This window comes from Anguilla anguilla, chromosome 12 (genome assembly GCF_013347855.1).
Source record: "Anguilla anguilla isolate fAngAng1 chromosome 12, fAngAng1.pri, whole genome shotgun sequence".
NCBI lineage: Eukaryota > Metazoa > Chordata > Actinopteri > Anguilliformes > Anguillidae > Anguilla > Anguilla anguilla.
Window position 1 is genome coordinate 33,581,155 of NC_049212.1, and position 22,038 is coordinate 33,603,192.

General features: G+C 42.0%; 3 protein-coding genes across 7 annotated transcripts; all 3 read right to left on the bottom strand.

Annotated features, from left to right (window-relative positions):
* Positions 1-765: 765 nt before the first annotated feature.
* Positions 766-5,591, bottom strand: LOC118210156 (pre-mRNA cleavage complex 2 protein Pcf11-like). Of its 5 annotated transcripts, none has more exons than XM_035386097.1 (7): positions 5,366-5,591; positions 4,733-4,811; positions 3,974-4,079; positions 3,037-3,220; positions 1,281-1,373; positions 1,014-1,049; positions 766-878 (listed from the first exon to the last, which is right to left on the bottom strand). In XM_035386097.1, the coding sequence occupies exons 1-7, from the start codon at positions 5,579-5,581 to the stop codon at positions 870-872; spliced, it is 723 nt and encodes a 240-aa protein (XP_035241988.1). In that variant the 5' UTR covers positions 5,582-5,591; the 3' UTR covers positions 766-869. The 5 variants fall into 5 exon arrangements, with proteins under 5 accessions (XP_035241988.1, XP_035241987.1, XP_035241989.1 ...); XM_035386096.1 differs by lacking the exon at positions 1,281-1,373 and adding an exon at positions 4,330-4,431; XM_035386098.1 differs by lacking the exon at positions 5,366-5,591 and adding an exon at positions 4,330-4,431 and having other exon boundaries at positions 4,733-5,228.
* A 982-nt stretch (positions 5,592-6,573) lies between these two features.
* Positions 6,574-9,417, bottom strand: LOC118209147. The gene is made up of 4 exons (XM_035384306.1): positions 8,553-9,417; positions 8,022-8,147; positions 7,264-7,446; positions 6,574-7,038 (listed from the first exon to the last, which is right to left on the bottom strand). Exons 1-4 carry the CDS (start codon positions 8,718-8,720, stop codon positions 6,574-6,576), a joined length of 942 nt encoding a protein of 313 aa, XP_035240197.1. The 5' UTR covers positions 8,721-9,417.
* A 235-nt stretch (positions 9,418-9,652) lies between these two features.
* On the bottom strand, positions 9,653-15,568 carry nek3 (NIMA related kinase 3). The gene is made up of 14 exons (XM_035384360.1): positions 15,454-15,568; positions 14,730-14,861; positions 14,522-14,615; positions 14,218-14,315; positions 13,931-14,014; positions 13,531-13,598; positions 13,313-13,399; positions 12,917-12,971; positions 12,548-12,748; positions 12,248-12,353; positions 11,808-11,963; positions 11,305-11,439; positions 10,824-10,941; positions 9,653-9,985 (listed from the first exon to the last, which is right to left on the bottom strand). The coding sequence occupies exons 2-14, from the start codon at positions 14,844-14,846 to the stop codon at positions 9,919-9,921; spliced, it is 1,386 nt and encodes a 461-aa protein (XP_035240251.1). The 5' UTR covers positions 14,847-14,861; positions 15,454-15,568; the 3' UTR covers positions 9,653-9,918.
* Positions 15,569-22,038: the final 6,470 nt, after the last annotated feature.

The following is a 22,038-nucleotide window of genomic DNA, read 5'->3' on the forward strand; positions in this document are numbered from 1 at the left end:
GTTCACACGAACCGTTTAACGAACGGTTACTTGTTTTTAAATATACAACGCAGAGGACCCATCGTCTTCCTGCAGTCCCATGTGGTTCCTAAGTTTGCTCAGGTTGTGTCAGCGGGCACCAATACATTTGCTGCATTTTTACATTTTGTGTCAGTGTAGTATTTCTCTGTACAATTGCCGTGTCACCACTTGTTTATGATTTGAATGTAGGTCTATAAAGTTGTGTTAGTGTAATTGATTTATGATTATTTGTCCTGTATTTGTCTTCACGTTCTGTACATATCCCTCATATACTGGAAGACCCTCTGTCTTCGGGCATGTTGTGGATCACTTAAATTAAACTACTACGAATGAGCATATTTAAAACTAAACTCGCCTCACAAATACCTTACACAAGAGGAAACTAAGTAACACAATGTTGACTTCACTAAAACCAAATAGACAACTACACTTGCATGTGTGCATGTTCTGTTTTTATTTTAAGCAAATGTATTTATAACTTAGGCCTACCAGATGGTTTTGTTATAATTTCTCAAATTCTGTCTTCACCCTGTCCTATATTCTAAATGCTAAGCTATCTTAATCGTAAACAATACAATGCCATATACAATACTGAACCTACAAATAATGATACTACTCATACTATAATCTAACCTACTACATATACACTGTGCCATTCAAGAACTATTTGATAAGTTTTGCAATAATATAAATGTAAATTAATAATTTAATATTGAATTCAATTTAATAAGTTCATCCATTTTGTATCATTTGTTTTTCTTCTGGAGGTGAAGCATGAGGTTTATTTTTCAATTTTCTGTCTTTTTTCCACCTCAGCTTTACTGGGAGAGAAGAAGGCAGTCCACAGATCAGAATGTCTTTAAAAAAGAAAAAGAGAAATGTGTGGGAACATTTAAGGTTGCAGCATAATATCAATAAACGCTGTTGGATCATAAACAGAACAGCAACAAAATTATCCATGAATATGCAATCTCTGCTAAATCTGTACGTACATTTTGGTAGTCTTCATAACAGGATGGATGGTATGTCTGTAAATGGATGACAAAAATTGCACAAAGATCAGGCTGTGATTATCTCTGAATTGTTGTTTCTTAGTTCGATACATAATCAGTGCAACCCTTAAAAGGCATACTGTTTGGTATAATAATAATAATAATAATAATAATAATAATAATAATAATAATAACAACATATCCAAGTAAACAAGTTACTTTGTAAGGGTGTTGACATATTATTACTGTACTATAATCTTAACGTACTTTTCCATCTGAACGAATGGCATTTTTGAGACACCATTGCTCTCTGTCATCTTCCCAGGTCAGGTCAAACAGCTCCCTGCACATTTCACAGGACTATAGAGAAATAAAAGAAAAATAAACTTAGACTTGTCTTCCCCTCCCATGCACCTTTTAATGAAGCTGCATTATTATGGGCTCACAAACACCTCTGCGAGGACGTGCTCATTTTGTTTCAGCAGTACAAACACAATGCCTCCCCCCAACTGAAATCGGACTTCTTTTATCAAACGAAGCCCAGTTAATTGTGTTATCATTCAGCGTTAAAATAAGTGTGGGGCTTTAAAAAAAACAAAAAAAAACACAACGGATCTCGTAGCTACTGCTTCGCGTGAACCTGCCTCATTGACCACATCTACGGCTGCTCTGACACTGTGCAGGCCTCTCTGTCCCTCCTCCCCAGTTCCCTGCGTCTTTTCCTTTCGGGCCTGCTCAAAGAACCCGCTCTTTTTTGCCTTCTCTTCAAGACTGGCCGAGTCATCGTGCTCAATCCAGTCCTGGGGATTAGATGTTTTGAGCTGAACTCCCACTTTGACACCCAAAACGTGGGAACTGTAACATCAGACCGCACTTGGATTTCGGCTGGGAATTTGTACAGTAAATTTTAGCAGAAGCTATTATCCAGAGTGACATGTGCGTAAGCATATGTTTTAGCAGCTGTCATGGAAATTGAATTGTTTGTCATTTAAAACAAGTGCCACGATGTGGTACAAGTATGAGGTGTAAAGGTGATGTGGTGTGGTACAGGTATGGGGTGTAATTCAAGGCGTGGTTAATACAGGTGATGTGGTGTGGTAAAGGCATGGTTAATACAGGTGATGTGGTGTGGTGCAGGTATGGGGTGTGATTTAAGGTGTGGTTGGTACAGGTGATGTGGTGTGGTAAAGGAGTGGTTAGTACAGGTGATGTGGTGTGGTGCAGGTATGGGGTGTGATTTAAGGTGTGGTTGGTACAGGTGATGTGGTGTGGTAAAGGAGTGGTTAGTACAGGTGATGTGGTGTGGTGCAGGTATGGGGTGTAATTTAAGGTGTGGTTGATACAGGTGATGTGGTGTGGTAGAGGTGTGGTTAGTACAGGTGATGTGGTGTGGTAAAGGTGTGGTTAGTACAGGTGATGTGGTGTGGTAGAGGTGTGGTTAGTACAGGTGATGTGGTGTGGTAAAGGCGTGGTTAGTACAGGTGATGTGGTGTGGTAGAGGTGTGGTTAGTACAGATGATGTGGTGTGGTAAAGGTGTGGTTAGTACAGGTGATGTGGTGTGGTAAAGGCGTGGTTAGTACAGGTGATGTGGTGTGGTAAAGGCGTGGTTAGTACAGGTGATGTGGTGTGGTAAAGGTGTGGTTAGTACAGGTGATGTGGTGTGGTAAAGGTGTGGTTAGTACAGGTGACGTGGTGTGGTACAGGTGTGGTTAGTACAGGTGATGTGGTGTGGTACAGGTGTGGTTAGTACAGGTGATGTGGTGTGGTAAAGGTGTGGTTAGTACAGGTGATGTGGTGTGGTACAGGTGTGGTTAGTACAGGTGATGTGGTGTGATAAAGGTGTGGTTAGTGCAGGTGATGTGGTGTGGTAAAGGTGTGGTTAGTACAGGTGATGTGGTGTGGTACAGGTGTGGTTAGTGCAGGTGATGTGGTGTGGTAAAGGTGTGGTTAGTACAGGTGATGTGGTGTGGTACAGGTGTGGTTAGTACAGGTGATGTGGTGTGGTACAGGTGTGAGCCTTACCTGCGCACGGCAGTACCACGCCCTGTGTGCGGCCCTCGCCTGGCTGTTCTTCTTGGCGCTGTTCTGCTGGTAGTGCCAGTCCAGGTGGTCTCTGTACTTCCGCGTGTGCGTGGATCTAAAGCGCTCGCCGCAGGAAGAGCACTGCCGTCCGGCGTAGAGCTCAGAGACCACGCCGCCATACCTCCTGCCAGTCAAAACACCGCTTACATCCAGCCACCCAACAGCGCCTGTATCCATGACAACTGGGGGACTTCCCCGAGATGCCTTGGGGCTCAATTCACCCTCAATGCAGTAAATTTAACCAACAAGACAAATTTTCACACTTACAGAAGCAGATATTACATTACATTACATTTTATTTTATCCAAAGTGCCTGTAAAACAATAAGTGGTTATGAACAGTGCAATGTGGGACTGTCATGAAAATGTGACATAAATTCTCAGTTTTTCTATAGATATTCCAGAATTGGTAGTTTTGTCCCACTTTGTAATTCACAATGTAAATTATTCACTAATGAGCACAGAACAGCTGTAATGGGCCCAATCCGGCTGCTCTCCTCTGTAATCAGTTCCCTGCAAACATCTGTCTGACTGCTCTGCCCAGTGGCATGTCTCTTCACAAAATGGTGCCTGATTAACTTAAATGTTGTCTAAGAAATGAAGCCATTCACGCCATTTGTATGAAAAACCACTCATTTTATTTTGACTGCGAGGAACATTTAGAGATAAATTATTAAAGTAGGGATGAGAAGTAGAAGAAAAAAATGAAAGGTCTTGACTATGCTAACGGGCAAAATGATCATACATTCTCAGCATTTTCACATAGGACCTAATTTAAACTAATAAGAACACGTGATCTTCAGTTCTCATAACACCCAACCTGGAAGCCTATTAAAGCATTCTTAATTGATGTTGGGCTGAATTGAAGGATGACCTACCGTTTCATGCGTTCTTTGACGAACCCAGTGAGATCTGGGACCCTTTGAACGTTGTCCTCCTTCTGCTTTTCTGAAACTCGCTCTGTTTTAGCGGTTTGAGTTTGTGCTGCAATCCAGAAAAAATTTCAAAAAAAATTCTCAATCAAACTGCAGCAATGTGCTGCCAGAAACTCTAAGAATGCATGCTTCAAACTTTAGTCAACTGTTAGAATCTGATAAAGACACACATGTCATGGCATTATACATCCACAAATACATTTTCCTTTTGAAAAAGGTTCATATTATTGGAGTCTCAGAGGGTAGCAAAGTAAAGTGAAACACCATTATGCATGAAAGCTCAGGTCATTAACATGTACCTGTGATAGTTGGCTTAATTAATCCTGAGGAAATGAGCCTTGTTAGCAAGCTGTTCACATTCATGTGGCCAGAATGACTTGCACGCGATTCAAACTGTGACCCTAATTAAGACACATACAATGAAAATATCAGTACTGTCGCTAGACTGTGAGAACAGAACTGTAAGGTCCTTAATAATATGAAAAAATAACTACAATAAGCACTCATTACCACAGGGAGTCACATTTACACATTTAATACAACCACAACACAGATCCCATTTAAACAGTAGGAGTAATACTGTCATAGCAAAACATCCAAAGACTCAGACAGGCTTATTGAATTAAGACATGAATCTTAATAACAACGGCAAGTCATCTATCTCTGACATTATAAACACATTTCCACAAGGTTCTTCCTGACCTGGTTGGTTTAGCAGTGCACAGTTCTGGGCTGAAGCAATGCAGGACTGCGTAATTCCAAAGCCAGACCTGGCATTCATCTAATGGAGGAAAATAATTTCATTGAAAATAAAATCAGTCTTGATATGCAAACCGCGTCAGCCATCTTTGATCAGCATTACCGAAGGAAATACTTCAGCACTGGCGTCATTCGCTGATTGCATATCCCTCACAGCCGGCGTTGATGTGCTTAATCTACTGTGTATTCAGCGGATTTTCCAGAAGCACATTTTACAAAAACAATGTAATGAGAAGTTTTATGTATTGAAGAAGTACTTCATCAAAAACTAAATGAGGATGTGCTTTTCATCTGACAAACACGTGGTAATTGAAATGCTCTGATCCATAAAACCACTAAGCCGTCTATGAAAAGCTAATGACTCAGAAGAATCAATGAGTTTTTTTTTTCCACAGCAAGAACATTCCCTCATCTAACCCTCTTTCAGCAAAATGATGAAGTAGTCTTGCTCTCCTAAAATGAACTGGGCTCAAAACTAGAAAAAAAGAAAAGAAATAAATAATATCCACCATCCACCATTTTGAGACTTTGGTGAGTCCCCTTGTTCGGTTAAAAAATTCAACCCATGATACTTACGCCTTGATGAACGCTGCCTGCTGGAACCGGCGCATTTGTGTGTCCAGTAGAGGGCGCCAGAGCGCCAGGATGGTAAAAGCGCGTCAGAGGTGTCCGTTGAGAATTGAAGACATTTGGGGTGCCAGCTGGCATCAGCCTGTTGAAATCAGCCATTCCAAACGCACTCTGCTGCGTTTGGAATGGCTGCGGTGCGTCTCCGAGCGCGTTCGCAGGCATCCGCGGCTGGGCGGCGTACGACACGCGGTGTCCGCCATCGTGGGCGACGCGGTCCCGTCTCCTGGGGGAGATGAACAGGGCCGGGTCCTGCCTCGGGTGGTTCTGGAGGTCCGCCGGGCCGTGCCGCCTGGGAGGGCAGCGCTGGCAGGGCGGGCCGGAAAGTTCCGTCAAACGCGGATCCAGTGCCACCTGGGACAGGCTCTCCCTGGAATGCTTCAGGCTTTGGAGGAAAAGACACAGGGAAAGCAACCGCTTTATATGACAAAAAGGCCGTTTTAAATTCAGCACACCCCAAATTGTAGATTCAGCTCCGTCAAAAATAAATGCATTTCAACTTACAAGATGACACCCAGTTGACCAATAACATCCTTACCTTCTCAGCTCCTCCCGTTCACTTCTGTTTGTCCTGCTGGTAAACTCACTGGCCCCGCCTCCCAGCGACCTTTTAACTCCCTGAGTATTGCTTGCTTTCTTTGAGGGAGAAGTTGTTTTATCTGCAGTGTTAACGAGCTGTGAGAAATCTTTTGCTTGTGTTCCATCCCCCGAGTTTGCAGGAGACCAAAGAATGGATTCTGGGCTCCTATCTGGCGAATGGTGGTCCTTCCGCTTCGAGAGGGGAAGCAATGGTACTGCGGACACAGAGAAGATCCTTTTCTTCTTGTTAATGGCAGTTGGTTCGCATTCAAATCGCGTTGAGCATTGTGCGTCTGAGTTAACATTACTCAAGTCCTCTTCAAATGGTTTAAACCTTTAAGGGGGGGGGGGGGGAATGAAGACAAAATGATTGACAATCAGCATCATCACTATCAATTATCATTAGTAATGATAATTACTCAACTAACATCACAAATAGTAGAAGACTGTGACTTCTTATCCCAATTGTCTGAATTAAAAAACTCATTTTAGGATGAAAACAAAACCCTGCAGGCTTCGAAGTTCTCTGGCACGAGTCCCCTGACTTGCACATAAAAAATACGCCAGCTGACAAATACTTACTGTTTGCCTTTGGCGCCCTCTAGCGGTATAAATCTTGCAGTACTCGTCGAGTCAGTTTTTTCCTCTTTAACATTTTTTGGCAGTGGGAACTGTCTGCCAGGGACTCGTTTTCCTTTCCCGCGCCTTGCAGAAGAAGAAAAGGTGACTCCTGATGTGCTCTCTGAAGAGCGGCTGTCGTTTCCCTTTGAGAGGAGCGATGGCGGCAGAGATCCGGGGCATGACCTCTTCTTTTTATTAACCGGGCCTGGTGGAAATCCAGCGCCCTCTCTCTGAAGTTTGCCTGCCCGGCTGGTGGCCCTGAGCTCAGAAACGATGGCTGTGTCGCCCTCTGCATTATCAGCACAGCGCATCCTTGGGTTCGGTTCTGTCTCCTCATCCTCTTTCACTGGAGTCGTACGGTGCTGCTGTTGTCGTCTCACCTCTGTCGTGTTCGCTCCTGTCAATCCCAGCTGATTGGCAGCCTTACGAAAACGATTGGAAAAGTCAGCTGCGCACAAACGCCTATATACACAGCTGACCAAAAAATGAGAAGCTGGGGAAACAAAGGCTCCTATGCACAATAAACGGCGTGTTTCGTAGGACAGTATGCCACTAATATAGATGGGGAAAAACTTGAAGAACGGTGAGAACAAATTATAAATCAAATGAATCAATAAAAATCCCTCCTGCTCTGCGCACACACTTACTGGTTGTCGAAGGCTTGAGGTGAGGGATAAACTGGACTCCACAGTTGGTGGCACGGATTTGATAGCCCAGTTAGGATCAATACACCTCACGTGCATATCCAACGCGTATAGCGTCTCCAACGAAAACACGTCATCCCAGGTGTCGCGCAGTCTACGCAGCGTTTTTCTAGTGTCACAATCCACCTATAAAAAGATATTATAACTTATTACAAGATTTATTTCCCGGACACAATTGTCATTTTAGAATAATGTTTTAATCCGAAAATAATAGTTGATTGTGCAGGTAGCCTAAATATTTTATCCTTGATTCTCGAGTTCCATCTGACTCGAGATTTGGCAGACTGAGTCCCGGCGGCAGAAGATTTTCTAAAACCCTTTACTTCACATTGAACACAATTTTTTAACCGTCATTAAGAGCTCTCCAATACGTATATACACACACAAGCAGGAACACGCACTCACGCACAGGGAATACAGATATCGTCTAACCCTTTAAGATGTTAGATAATAAATATGTGACAGAATGTTAACAACATTCCAATGCTGACGTAACAATCACTACTGGTAATTCAAGTAATGGAGTGGTGGGACAGAATTTTGAAAAAAAATCAAAGGGTTAAATTGAGTACATCAAAAATGTCTTACGGACCACGCACATGTAGCACAATTAAACGAATAATATTTGTGTTAATAGAGATTAGCCTACAGCTTGTTCTAAACAGAAACATATTCACACAGAAACATAAGTAAATGTATACCTTTTCAAAGACCGAAACAAACAAGATTGTGATGTTTTTGGCAAACTCGGCAAGGTAGTGCCCTTTAAGATTCTTCACGATGGAATCCACCAAGTACAGAACTGGAAGCTTCTGAGTCGCAGGAGCCTGTTAATTATAGAGAAATCACGTTTAGAACAAAAGGGTGTATCCTCAAATTAAATCATTAATCACACAGACACACAGATCAATTTCGACCAATTACTATACCCAAGAACTGATCTGAAATATTGTTTCAACCAGCAATACCCTCCAACACGATTAATCTCTGAGGCTTGCTGCAACATTTGCTGTTTATTTTCAGCCGGAAGTACAGTATTTGGTGAATAGTACAGTAGGCTACTACAGTAGACTATGAAGTGTACAGAACTGCTTTAGTACAATGGTATTAAAATTTATACAGATACAATATATATTATTTATTAACAATGTCAATTTTCAATAGATAAATATTAACCAAGATAGCGGCCAGAGAAGTGGCTAAATAAACAAATTAAATAAATAAATAAATACCTTTACGATATGTGCTTCCACAATAGCCACGATGTCCTTGGCGAAGTACAAGTTCTCTTTTGCCAGCTTGGTCAGCATGTTAATGTAATGTTTACTGTTGAAAGTTAAGTCCTCCAAAGCGGACAGGTAGTCTTTGCAGACAGCTTCTCTCACCGCGTCGTGAAACATACTCAAAATATCTGAAGGTTTGATTACATAGATTTAATTGGTACACACGTCAATTAAAAGTTTTGTAAATCCACAGGTTTGTAGTGTTCACTGAAGTCCGTCAAAAATAGTAATAACAGCGAACGGGTTTAACAAGAGCTTAAATACTATAGCCTGTACACTCTTCTGTTTCGCATATAGTTTATACAGACGCAACAAGGACAAACGGTTCTAGAACGCACTATGCAATTCAGATCCACTGTTTTGAGTTCAAGCGGCATTCGACCGGAGAACGTTCGTTATTTTATTTTTTTACAATTTACAATTAAGAATATTGGGAACAATGTTTTGTTGATTTGATTACCAACTTCAGTTACAGACTACAAAGGCGGTTCATAATTCTATAATCGTATTTGTCAACACAAGCGTCTTAAAACATCTGATTGCGCTGTAATTATTACCAGTAATAAAGGATGATCATTTTTGTACTGAACTCAAACACGTTCCTGTTAACTTTACAGTGGCGAGGTGGCATTTATATATGGCAAGTCATATAAATGGCAAAAGGTTTCAGAAACGGATACAGAACTGGACGTTCAAAAAGTTCCACACAATATATCACGAGGTTTCTGGGGATTAATTCCTTCTTACAATTAGAAAAATGAGTAGTTGTGTATTATGTAAAACTTTGATCCTAACCACGTAGGATTTTGGTTTTGGGTGACCTGGCCAAGAAAGCAGAAGTCGATTACAGACACAAACTGATTAGTCTAATACAGCATTACGGATCAATATGTGCTTGTACTTCACCTGACGAAGATCAACCTGGTCAATTTTCAATTGTTGGCATATTTTCAAGTGTTTTCATGAAAAGTAAGCCACATATAGCAGAATAGATCAACTTTTCCACTGAATAGCTGGTTAACTTTAAGTCACTCAAACATAGAAAGATACCTAATAAATATTTATTAAAAGTTTAGTCACATAAAATTAATTAATCGTTTAAATATCAGGCAAAATATACATTATGTACACTTCCAATCTATTCCAAAATTTGAATTTCAAGTTAATTAAAAAAAAAACAAAAAAAAAAAAACCTTATGACATAATTTAAAGCAAGTGATTTGGCCCCCACTTCAAAGACTTTACAGCACCATAGATGGATCTGACATGGAAAAAGCAATAGCCTCTTTTTGCGGACATATAGAGTGTATGGAGATCAGTCTTCCGTGCCCATTTTCTCCAGCTCCACCACCAAGTCACAAGGCCATTCTTCTTCAAAGTCCCTGAGGAGAAGAAAGTAGGCTACAAATTAACCTACAGCAAGAGATTTCTTGTGTGTATAAAATGCTACTTTATAACCACTCATCAGGCATTACTCATAAATCACAATATTTTTATGTTAGCTTGCTTTTAAATTCAACCGTCAGTTTGCTTGAAATTATGCAAATTATTCTATTCATTATTTTCCTGCTTATTACTGTAATTCAGGTCTCATCATTTAGGCCCACAGGATAAAACATGCTGAACAACAACGTAAAAAAAAACAATAATGGTGACAAAAATAAACAAGTAGTTTTTTCCCTTTTTTCTTAAAGTGTGGGGTTTTCTTGGCATGAGTTTAAAAATGTGAAGGGCTTATAACCTGGTGACATTAACATTATTATCTCCCGTTATCATAATTTACAGAGAGCTGAATATCGTAAATGTGTGACATCACAATGCTTTAACAGGGTACCCCAACCACGACCAGGCGTGGTCAAACTGAGTTTGGGCTCTTATCTCCTGTTTTTATTACCTTTGGTCTGTGGATGCTGTATGAAAGGTTTCTTAAAAATAAAGCTTCTTAACTTATTATTCCTCCTGTTATTATCATTACTGGGCTCTAGGCTACCATTTTTGTCCTAGGAGCATATGTGCTTCCAAGTAAGAAAGAGTACACTACAGCATTCCAAATTAGCAGATGTGCTGTGAAATTATTTTTCCAGTTAGCACACACAAATTTTCAGGAGCAAATGCTCCTAAAATGGGAGCACTGTAGAGCCCTGTATTACGTTTGCATTATTATTGACTTCCTGACTCCCATTGGGCATGTGAGGTGGGGTTTGACGGGGCCAAACTCACGTGTCTTCATCGTCAGAGCGAGGCTCTAGCCTGGACTCGTCCACTGTGTCCTCTTTGGGTCCGTCTATGGCGTCAGCCCCTGCTTTGGACAGGGGTCCCATCAGGGGATGCTCAACATCTGGAACGGGGCCGAAGAAGGGGGAGACAGACCTTTAGCATTACTTCGCTATCGCTATGTAAACATAACTTAAATGAACGCCCACATTTTTTTTTTACTGACAATTTAATTTTAATAGAACACCCCAAATTACAACAAGAATTCAGCCCCGTCTTGAAGCAAGACAGTCATTGTGTGAGATTCAGAAATTATAATTATTACTCCAAATAGCAATTGTGTGCGCACACATGCATGCACACGCACGCACACACTCACATGCATACGCGTACACATGTGCACACACATGCACACACACATACCCACGCACACACAGATGCACACACACACACACACACACACACACACACTCTCTCTGTCTCTCACCCGTCTTGTGCACCGTGTAAGTTCTGGATGCCATGCCCTGATATGCTTTGTCCAGCAGAGTCAGGAGCCTATCAGGGGTTCCCCTGTCCCACTGCCGGCGGGGGGAGGCCCGCTGTGTCCCAGGAAGAGCGCCCCCTGGAGGAAGCGCAGGACAATTTCAGCAAAACGCAGGAATTTACCAGTGTCTAAATGGCTAAAGTATAATAAATGATCTGATAATTTGGATCAAACGTTGCTTCTGCTCTTTTTGAGTTTCATCAACTGATGACTGTTTTGCTCCTTTCAGCCGTCAGCAGGTTAAAAAAAATGCAAAGGCCACAGAGCGCAGAACTTCTCCGTTAAAAAACGGATGAACTAAACGCCACTGATCCTGGGGAATCTGGGCTGTGGTCCTCTACCTGCGGTGTTGCCAGATCAGATTGACAGTTTCCAGTCCAATCACAACTTAAAACCCGCCCAGTTCAATAAAAAACCAGCCTAAATCATAACAGGGCCATGTCTACCTGCGCTGGAGTCAAAGCTGCTCCCGGAGGCCATGCTGGGGGAGGAAATGATGTCAGCATTCTCCAGGACCTGCATCACCGTGTTGGGCGGGCCTCCCGCCCATTTCCTGCGTGAGCGTTCCCGCTCGTGTCCAGACTGCGCTTCCTGCATTGACCCTGCAAATGGTTACGCATGTTGACAAAAATAAATAAAGATATACTGTATATATATGAAGAATAAGTTTAATGGTTGCATTTATTTGTCAAAGTAGTCAAAGCCAAATGATAAGGAAAAATGTTGACTGAGCACAGGCTAAAGTTTCATTATGAACTGAAAAGAAACAAGAGCAAATATCTGAATAGAGATGAATGCCTGAATCACAGGCACTCCAACTTAAAATTTGAGAAACCATAACTATATTACTGTTATAGAAAAACAAGGCCTAGTCCACGCCTCCCACCTCCAACTGAAGAGGCTGTCTCGATGAGACTCTTCTGTCCAAGGAACACGGCAACTCTTTCTCCTTCCTCCTTCTTCCATCTGCTTGGAGCTTCTCTCTGTAGTTGCTAGGAAACAGTCAAGAGCCTAACGCATTTGAAATAGCCTAAGCATTATGAGGTCACAAGTTCAAGACTAATGCTGTAAGCTACGGAACTCTCGAGTGTGACCCGTGTTACTAAGGTAAAATAATAAGGGAAGAGCAGTATGAAAAGTGAGGAGGCAGGGAACAGGACTGTCCCGGGATCGAGGGGAGGATTACCTGGGGGGGCAGGTGTTTCTGCAGGAGCCTGGAGATGCGGTGCGAGGTGAGGATGGTGTTGAGCGAAGGCCGGTCCCGGGGGTTGGTCTTGAACATCTGCTTGAGCAGGTAGTGCAGCTCGTACGGCAGGTGATTGGGTAAAGGGGGGTAGGCACCCCGACACACCTTCAAAATCAGGCTCTTCCAACTCCGTGCTTGGAACTGCAAGTTATAGGAGAGGAGAGTTACCTGATGGATTAGCTGATTTACTGGCTGATTGGTTGCTTGATCAATAGGTTACTAGACTCATTCATTGGTTTGTTGATTGGCTGACTGGTTCAATCGTTCATTAGCTGATTTACTGGGGTGAGGTGGTGGGGGGGCAGTTACCGGGTGACGCAGGGTGCAGAGTTCGTACAGGACGCAGCCAAGGGACCATACATCACTGCAACACACGGAGAGATTAAACATTTACACCGTCATTCTGCAGCAAAACACCTTTTCCCCTCAGATATGCGCTTACTATTATGCTCTTAGTGGGTCTGCAGGATTCTAGCTAAAATGTACAGTAAATTGCAGGCTGGGCCTAGAAATCCATGCTGCTACTGGTGAAACATGTGAATTGTCAAGCACAGTTGAGGAATGGGAAGACAAAATGTATTTGAAAATCCCATAATGCTCAATGGAGAATTTCCTTTTAATTTCTGGAACAAACAGAAATGAAATGCACTTGACCCCAGCCCTGTTCTCTAGACACCTGTTTTCATTATCACCTGCGTAATGTACCTCTTATTATTGTAGGGTCTGCTGTCCCAAATCTCGGGAGACACGTAGTAAGGGGTTCCCACATAGGAGTAAGCATAGGCCTTTGAGCTACAATGCAGAAAAAAAATCTGTTAAAAACAAAAAAATGATTTCACACATACAACAACAAAACAGAATTTTCTGTTGGAAGAACAAAGAACAGTTGGAAGAACAAAGACCTGGAGAGTTCCACTTTATACCTGTTCAAGACACAAGCCGAACCGAAGTCCCCCAGTTTGATAGTTCCATTATCCGTGAGGAAAATATTCTAAAAATTAGACAACAGAGAACATGTAAGCTTGCTTGGTTCCTGAAAACTAGCAATACGTTCACCTTACATACAAATCAAGCCAAGAAAGTCAAGGGATGTTCCCTCTGGTCATTAAAATAAATCATTTTCTAGCTTTGCATGAATGACAGCTAATTCCACACACGATAACAACCATTCAGGATGAACTAAACTAAAATTATATTCAATCCTACCACCTCAATTGGTCATTTTAGATCACACACCGACAGATTATTATTCCAGTCACTCATTAAGGAAAACCACGGCCTGGTGACATCGTGCACCAATAAGACACAGGTAAGCCCTTTCACCTTGGATTTCAGGTCCCTGTGTAGCACGCGCTTGTCGTGGATGTGTTTCGCACCCAAACACATCTGAGCAAACCACCTGAGGACCTGTGGGAGAGGAACACGGAATCTGATTCCACGCGGGACAGACTTCAAGGGCATCGCAGAAAGCCTAAACATGATTAGATGGATACTGAAACAGCCTGACTGGTCGACCGATTGACTGACACCACTGGCTGTTGCCCACAAGACAGTGATTTGGTGTTGACCTCACATGAGCTTATCTTCGAATGATGAGCCCAATGTCTTACCACATCCACAGAGAACAGAGTGCTCTTCTGCTGCTTGATCCTCTGCAGAAGATCTCCCCGAGCACAGTATTCCATAACAATGTACAGATGGCCATCAGCTAACATTGCAAGGAAAAAAGAAAGTGTTTTATTAGCAATAATCAGCCTCACCTTCTTCCTTACAGGCAGGATTACGTCATGATTGATGATGCAAACATCACCTAATTTTGCCCACATTAAAGCTAATTGTAAGAGGCAACACATTCTCGTAGATATTTTACGAAAATATTAAGGACACAAAAATTTCCTGATTGGGAAGACAAACCTTCAAATGACTCTCTGAAGGCAACGATGTTAGTGTGCTTCAGTCTGGAGAGAAGTACCGCTTCCGTTCTAGAGCTCTCTTGCCCGGAATGAGTCTGTGAAACAGACATAACATACAGAACGATTGTACTTATTCTAGACAGCCAACCAAGTTCATGTTCGTCGAAACAAAGAAAAAGACCACTTCTGGGCATAGACCGCGAAATTACCTTGGGTAGCCGGATCTCTTTGACCACGTATTGACCGCTGTCATCTTTGGGCTGAACCAGGAGTGCGCGACCGAATGAGCCTTCGCCGATCACACGCAGTACATTGTAACTATCCATGCTCGCACAGTGCACCTTGACGTAAGGGTAAGGACACACCCCAAACCACCTCATTAACTGTACACCGTAGCATGCAATCGTAATCCCCCACCCCCCACGTATAAGTTTCCGCGTCACAAAGTTTTCAGATAAGACCCAGTTCATTTGAATCACACTCGACGTTGAAAAATGGTTAATAAAAGAAAATAATAGCACTTTTACCCTATCTTGGCGTGAATCGTAAAATTGCCTTCAGCACTCTGACCTGGGAGGAGGCTTTAGCTAGCAAACGTCAGACTAGATCTCGCAGGTGAATCACTGCCGTTATCAGTGCAGATCACTAGCCAGAAAGTTGCAAATGAGACAAGAAAGATCCAGCTATGTCGCTAACTACACGGCTATATATTTATGTCTTTTGCAAAATAATATTGTTCTACAAAACGTACACATACGTCCCATAGTAATACATTCACCCATATAATGAATGGCGCTTATCAGACGTTGCCAGGTACCAGTACAAAGGGTAGCTCACTAAGTCGCTAAAGAATGAAATGAATGAAACTGAAATTAAACATTCGTATCTTACTAGATCATTTCGATGAAGAAAATTATTTGTGATGTAGGTTACCTTAAACCATATTTTGAATGGGCGTTAAATTCCATAAACACCCCCGAAGTGTTCCACGCCTGTTAGAAACAACAACGCTCGCATGGCACACATTTACTTCCGCAGTGTAGTTTTACGTAGGAGTGACGTATCGGCCAATGAACTGAGCTGCGCTTTTAAGCCTTTACTCGTTTTAATGTATCACATTGTATTTTTGAATACAGCAATGAAATACCATGATCAAAACCATCGTATTTTTAATTAATAAAGGTTCCCAAATTTTTTAGAACCACAGAATATTTGGTTCTCAAATTATTTAGAACCACAGAATAGGCAGAGGCGAGACTATTTGCAGAGGAAAATAGTCTATTAGATATAAGGCACTATTTCCTAGTATTTAAAATATGGCATCTAGTTTTTTACAATGTTTCAATAACAGGCAAGTAAGCTGCCATGCTGCAAATATTGACAAAACTGACGAAATATTTCTGTTTGGGCAATGCAGTGATAGTTGATGATATTACATGTGACAACAGAATGTGGAACACTGCATTGCAACAATGGGCCGAGTGGAATGTAATGGATTCCGTACAAAATGTTGTGGATTATGCATGTATTTCCTATGGGATGTTATTCATTGAGATGGCCCATTGTACAAACATTTAAAGGAACAAGTGCTTTTATTTTTGTATTTCTAATTATCAGCTACCGGGTGATAATTAGGTGTAGATGTGAAGTATAAAGTTTAGACATATACTGCAAACATTGTGCACAGGCCACTGTGAATATGCCCATCACTGTCAGAATGCCAGCAATGGTCACTGATATATAGTTGAAACAGGGGAATAGACTCAAGGAAAAATCTATCAACCTGGCACATGTGAAGAATATCTTAAAGATGAAAAAAGGCCAATGCATCAAAAGGAGACAGCATATGATCAATTCATCTAGTTTCTTTTTTCCACGCTAGTGTATGAACATCAAGACCCCTGAGAGCCTGCGTGTCATAACATAAAATGGATTCATTATCTTGTCTTATTATACTATTTTTGCCTTTTTAGAATCAATGATTAGTTACTTTTGTTCCTTTCTGTCAGAACCGAGCCTTAAGTTGTTTTACACCCTATGCCTTAAATGTGGAAAATCTAACTTCTGTGTTGGACCTTTTAAGAGGGATTTTGCTGCTGTGGTATTTCTTAGTGTGGTCTTTCAACATTTGAAAGGTTTGCATGATATAGACACCACACATAAAGAAGAACAGAAAAATTTATCTTGTTTATCAAAGTGCAAAAACATTCAAATTTACCCTATATAAATGGACCAGTCAACAGCTCACTAGAAATACAAATATCAAGTTTTCATTCTTACTTTCTACATTTCGGATCCTTTTTTTCATTACATTAAAAAAAAAAAAAAAAAATTCCATCTTCCGGAGTAATTTTGATGCAGTATTAAATCTACTGAAGGACAAAGGCATGTATTCATGCAGATATCACACACACACATGCACACTCACACACATGCACACCCACACACGCACACACGCACACACACAAACACACGCACGCACATGCACACACACATGCACGCACACACACAAATAGATTTAAAGTATCCCGTGAACAAGTCACAACTTGACCCTCTCCCTGCCCCTTAAGTTTGTTGAACCAAAAAACAAGAGCAGTATTATTAAGCTCTAAAGATAAAAAGAATTTTCCTGTGAACAATTCAGAAAGAAAAAGGAAGTACATCCAGATCCAATTACACTGTATTCCCTTTGCAAGTAAAATTTTTGCACATCTGTAGCTAGAATTCTGTTTGGAGGCAACGTTCACATTGTTTGTTTGACGTTGTGTATGCTGTCACAATTTAAAACTGCAGGCATCTACAAATGTAGTACAACTAAATATAGCAAATAATGTGCTCTCATCAAGATTTTTTAAAAAGCTGCTGGGCAATGTAAAAATATAACTCCATGCAATGACAATAATTTCTTTTTTAATCTATAATTAAAGAGCCAATGGCAATTTTCAGCAAGTCCTCAATGTGATTAAACTTACTTTGATTTTATTACTTCAGAGTCAGCCATTCCTTTGTAAGTGCTATTAGAAATGTAGACATTTATTGAATAACTGGAGTTTCTAATTGAATCTCCCCAGAACAATGACATAAAAAGCACACTGTAGCGGATGGAGGGCACTCCACCAAATGAGCAAAATATGGAGGTGAACCCATTGCACATTATTGTACGAATGTTTTATAGTTTACTTCTAACTCAGTCTTTCAAACTTCCTGTGTCATTCATGTAAGCTTAAGAAGCTAGTGAAGTCACAGGAGATGACCTAAATAATCAATTGTAACTTTCATCTGTTTCACAGATGGTTTTTTCAAAATCTGATACTGCCTGCCACTAGGGGGCAGCGTTTACGCAGGTTTCTGAAATTCAGACCGACCATAAAAGACAAGAAGGTCACAAATGTAGCCCACGTGCTTTCCCAATCTGCGCACTTGCCATTTTAAGAACCTGGTTTAATTGGGTAACAAATGAAGCGGCTTTCGTCATACTTTCCCAATCTATTGACAATGGTGAACATCCCTGTTCACGGTGATCACACATGTCCCCTGCTCAGTTAACTAGTCAGCTTTTTGCACCAGCTACATTTCGCTCACAGATTAGACCACAAGAAAACACTTTACATATGGACACAGGAACAGCCTTTACCTGTAATTCAAGAACTTGAGCTAAAATGTCAGGTCAAATCAATCACTGGGTTAATTAAACAATCAAGATTGGGAGCTGGCATGAAACCCAGTAGCAGATCCGCTCTTCCATGTCCACAGCTGCTATAGACTGTAACCTTAACGCACAGCTTATCTGCTGTTTGTTGTGGTGCCTTTTGTCCCCAGTCCTACTTGGAGAGGACTGTGGTCAAATGCATCATGTACACCTCTGTGCAGGTATACCTGAGTCACTGCGCTTCTCCTTTGCTTAGATTTTTGAGCACCGTTTAAAAAAAGGAGGTGTTTTACACCTCCCCTCCAAAAAAAGAGAAAAAAATCATTAAACCTCAGTCTGCATTATAAATGTTTCTTTTTCCTGTTTCTGCTTGTTCATTTGCTTTTTTTCTCCTTTCAACCACTCCCTTTCCTCTTTGTGTGAGAGAATTTCATGTTTAAACTCCATGTTTACTTCAATCCATGACTTTTTAGTCGTGCTTTCAGCACCTTGACAAAAATCTTCTGCTCCTCAATCGAAAAAGCGTGTTTGATCCAGTCTCTCTCTCTCTCTCTCTCTCTCTCACACACACACACACACACACACATACACACACACACACACGCTGTGCGTGTGCTCTGTACACTGATAGGCTTCCTGGTCTTTATGAGCCTTATAAAGATGTGTGGTGTCAGACAGCACGCAGCCTCTCTGGGGCCTTCTCTTCCTGGTGCACAGGCATGCAGGCTGCCAGTTGCTGGGGGTTTGTGATGACAGCCTGGCTTTAGTTAGCAAGGGAAATCAGGTGCTGAACAGTGTTTCCACCCACTGATAGTGTACATGGAAGAGCCTTTTTTATTTTTAAAGTGGTATCTGTTTTGAAATGGCATCTGGTTCATGAGTAAATTATCTCTTAGTAGGACTGGAGGGAAGTGGAAAGGGGCCTGCTGGTTACTTCAGCCCCACCCAGACGGGGGGGGATTGCCGCTCACCAGCTGCCAGTTCGTTTGCTGAAGGATCCCCCCCTATTACCCAGAAGCTGCTTTCATCATTGTTACAGTCTTCCCCCTTATCCTCCGATCTTTGGCCAGGCGAAGATGATATATTGGATGTGATGATGTGAGAAGATATGATTGACTAAAGCTGCTCGGTGGGTCCAGAGGAGAACACATGGTTCATGTGAGACCCCCTTGGATATTGGTGTGCCCCTCCCCCTCACTCCCCCCCACTCCCCCTCCATAGATTTATAAGCAAAAGTATGCATAGATCCTCCTAAAGATATGACTCTCTGGTCTTCATATCCAGAACCATGTATTTTGCTATGCTGTAATGTACACTACAAGGGACATTCAATAAAAATAAAATTATTTTTTGAAAATATTTTCACTGCAACATGTTTCTGTCGTTCAAGATACATGCTTTATGTCAACAAAAAAAAAACTTGAACTTTTTTTCTGCTGGGTCTCAGGAGGATATATTTCTGATTGAACAAATTGCATTGGGGAAACTGTTGGTCTCGTATAAACTCTGCTGGAGTTTAATTAATACTGAGCATTTTAACCGCGCATGCATTTGGCTTTTCAAAACTCCAGATCAATGATTTAGTAGAACAAGCAGGCGCATGGCCACAGGCCGGGGGACAGATGGGGGACTGGCAGAGATCTCTGTGCTCATCAATTAGTGTGATGAGGTCCTGGATGTGGGAATGAACGGACCAGCCCATAGAACATTCCGGGTGTGATTTATATGTCAGTTATCTATTTGCAGCAGACCAATGGAAGCCCGGCCCTTTCCAAGCATCCGAAACAAAGGCTGCATTTCAATCCACGCCCTCACCCCCACCACCCGCAGACCAGACCAGAGGGTTTACACATCTTTGTAGCCGCTAATATATTTTTACTGTATATATATTTATGTACATGAACAGTAAATATGTCCATAATGTGCAAGAGGTTAGACACAAAAAGAGTTTTCAGCTGTCTTTCAGGGAGTTTGTCAAAAAGGTGAATTTAAATTTCACTATACAAATGACTGTTTACTGTTCTAATTTACTTTAATGATTTAGAGCAGATGTTGCTGTGAAATCCAGGAGCAAATTAAAAACCTACCCTGCCCTATTCCCTCAGGTTTACACATGAAGATATGAATCCACCAGAGTTGAGGGGGGGGGAGGGGGGGGTCTCTTAAAACAAAAAGAAAACATTTAGCTGAAGGTTTATGTGCTTGTTCTATGTTACATGAACCTTCATCATTGTGGGTGGCCCACTCCAGTGATGTTATTGGGAATCCCCCAACAAATGGATTTTATGGGGCCAGCGTTGATCTCCTAACCTTGTGCTAAGCACCTATACATCAATATGCAGAATAACATCTGCAAAATACAAACATAAACCAAAAGGGTTATAAGAATGTCATATCTGTCAGACCTTCACCTGGAAACATGAACAAAAGAGAAGGTGCTTGAAAGTTCACGTTCTGTATCGCGCAATCAGAGTCGTGCAAGGACACAAATGGGCGGGAAGTTGAGCGTCACACGCTCCAATGAACGTGAGACGAACCGGGGCCAACATGCCGGAGGGCAGGGATGGCTAAAGAAAACATGAACACACACATTTCAGCCACGGAGGGGCCTGCAGAGGCTGCGGAACTGCCGGGAGAGCTGAGAAGCTGAAGGGGAACCTGCGACAGGAGAGTTTCAGCTGAGAGCTTTAAGAAACACTGCAGGACAGTTCTGGCAGAGGCCTGTAGAGCGGGCTCTAGGATTTCCTAAACAAGAAGTAACCGGGGACAACTGATATGCCAGTGTTTGTAAGCCAGGGAACCGGTGCAAGAACATAGCCGGAAATATTCATATTGTTGGTCCTGCAATGAACAAGAGGGGCCCGTACTAAAGGTGGGCATTTACAATGGGGCGTGGTGGGTCAGCCAAGATAGATGGGTGGGCCAGGCTACTATGTAGGTGGCCAACCTTACACATACAAACCATGAATATTTATTGAAGGAATTTGGGCTCATTGTCTTGCTGAAAGTTGCAATGGCAGTGCCCCACCTCGGAAACAAACCTGCAACCTCTAAATATACAAGCATGGCTTCCAGATCCACTATATCACACTGCCGCCCACGCTACTGAAAGGTGTGGAAGCTGATTGTGACTCTTCCACAGTCAATTTCAGGCTCAGGTGATGCTCGGTGATGGATATCAAGGGAAGGTGGAGAAGCGGCCATTCAATGGTTTAGAGAGGGTGATTTCATCGGTGAACGAATCAATAAAATTGACAAAAAGCCAGTGGAAGGTTTGTCTCTATTACTCTGTATTCCAGCCACGGGACAAAGCCAGCCTCGGGCAGAATGCAATTTATTTAAAATATGCTGTTGTTTGTTTACTGTAATTTACTGCTTGTTAGGATAGCTTTATTCTTGTTTCTATAACTTAGTTTAATGTTCAATAGGATACCTGACAAGTCGGCAGTCCTGCCTGCGCTCCCTATTTCTCTTGTGACTGTACTTTCTCCCTCTAGGGAATTACTGCACTGCAGTCCCAATGCAATCCAATTCAATGCAGCGCTGCAGGCTTCAATGATCTTTGCACTTGTGTTTGCATTGGAAGTTGCTGTGAATGAGAGCAACTGTTAAACGCCAGTAAAGTAATTCTGCCCTAGCACACCGGGGCTTTTCTATATTGCATTTGGAACTCAGGTCTAGATGTGCCATGCTTAACATTGTAATTATCTGGTTGCTAAACCCTAATCTCCTTTCACTTCCTCTTCCCTGGGGCTTCTGCCCAACCTTCTGTACCTTTTCTCCACAGGGCGCACATACTGTTCTGCTCCAGTACCAACCCCCTTCTGGTTCAGTCCCAGCCCTCTCCTTGTTCAGTCCCACCCTCTCCA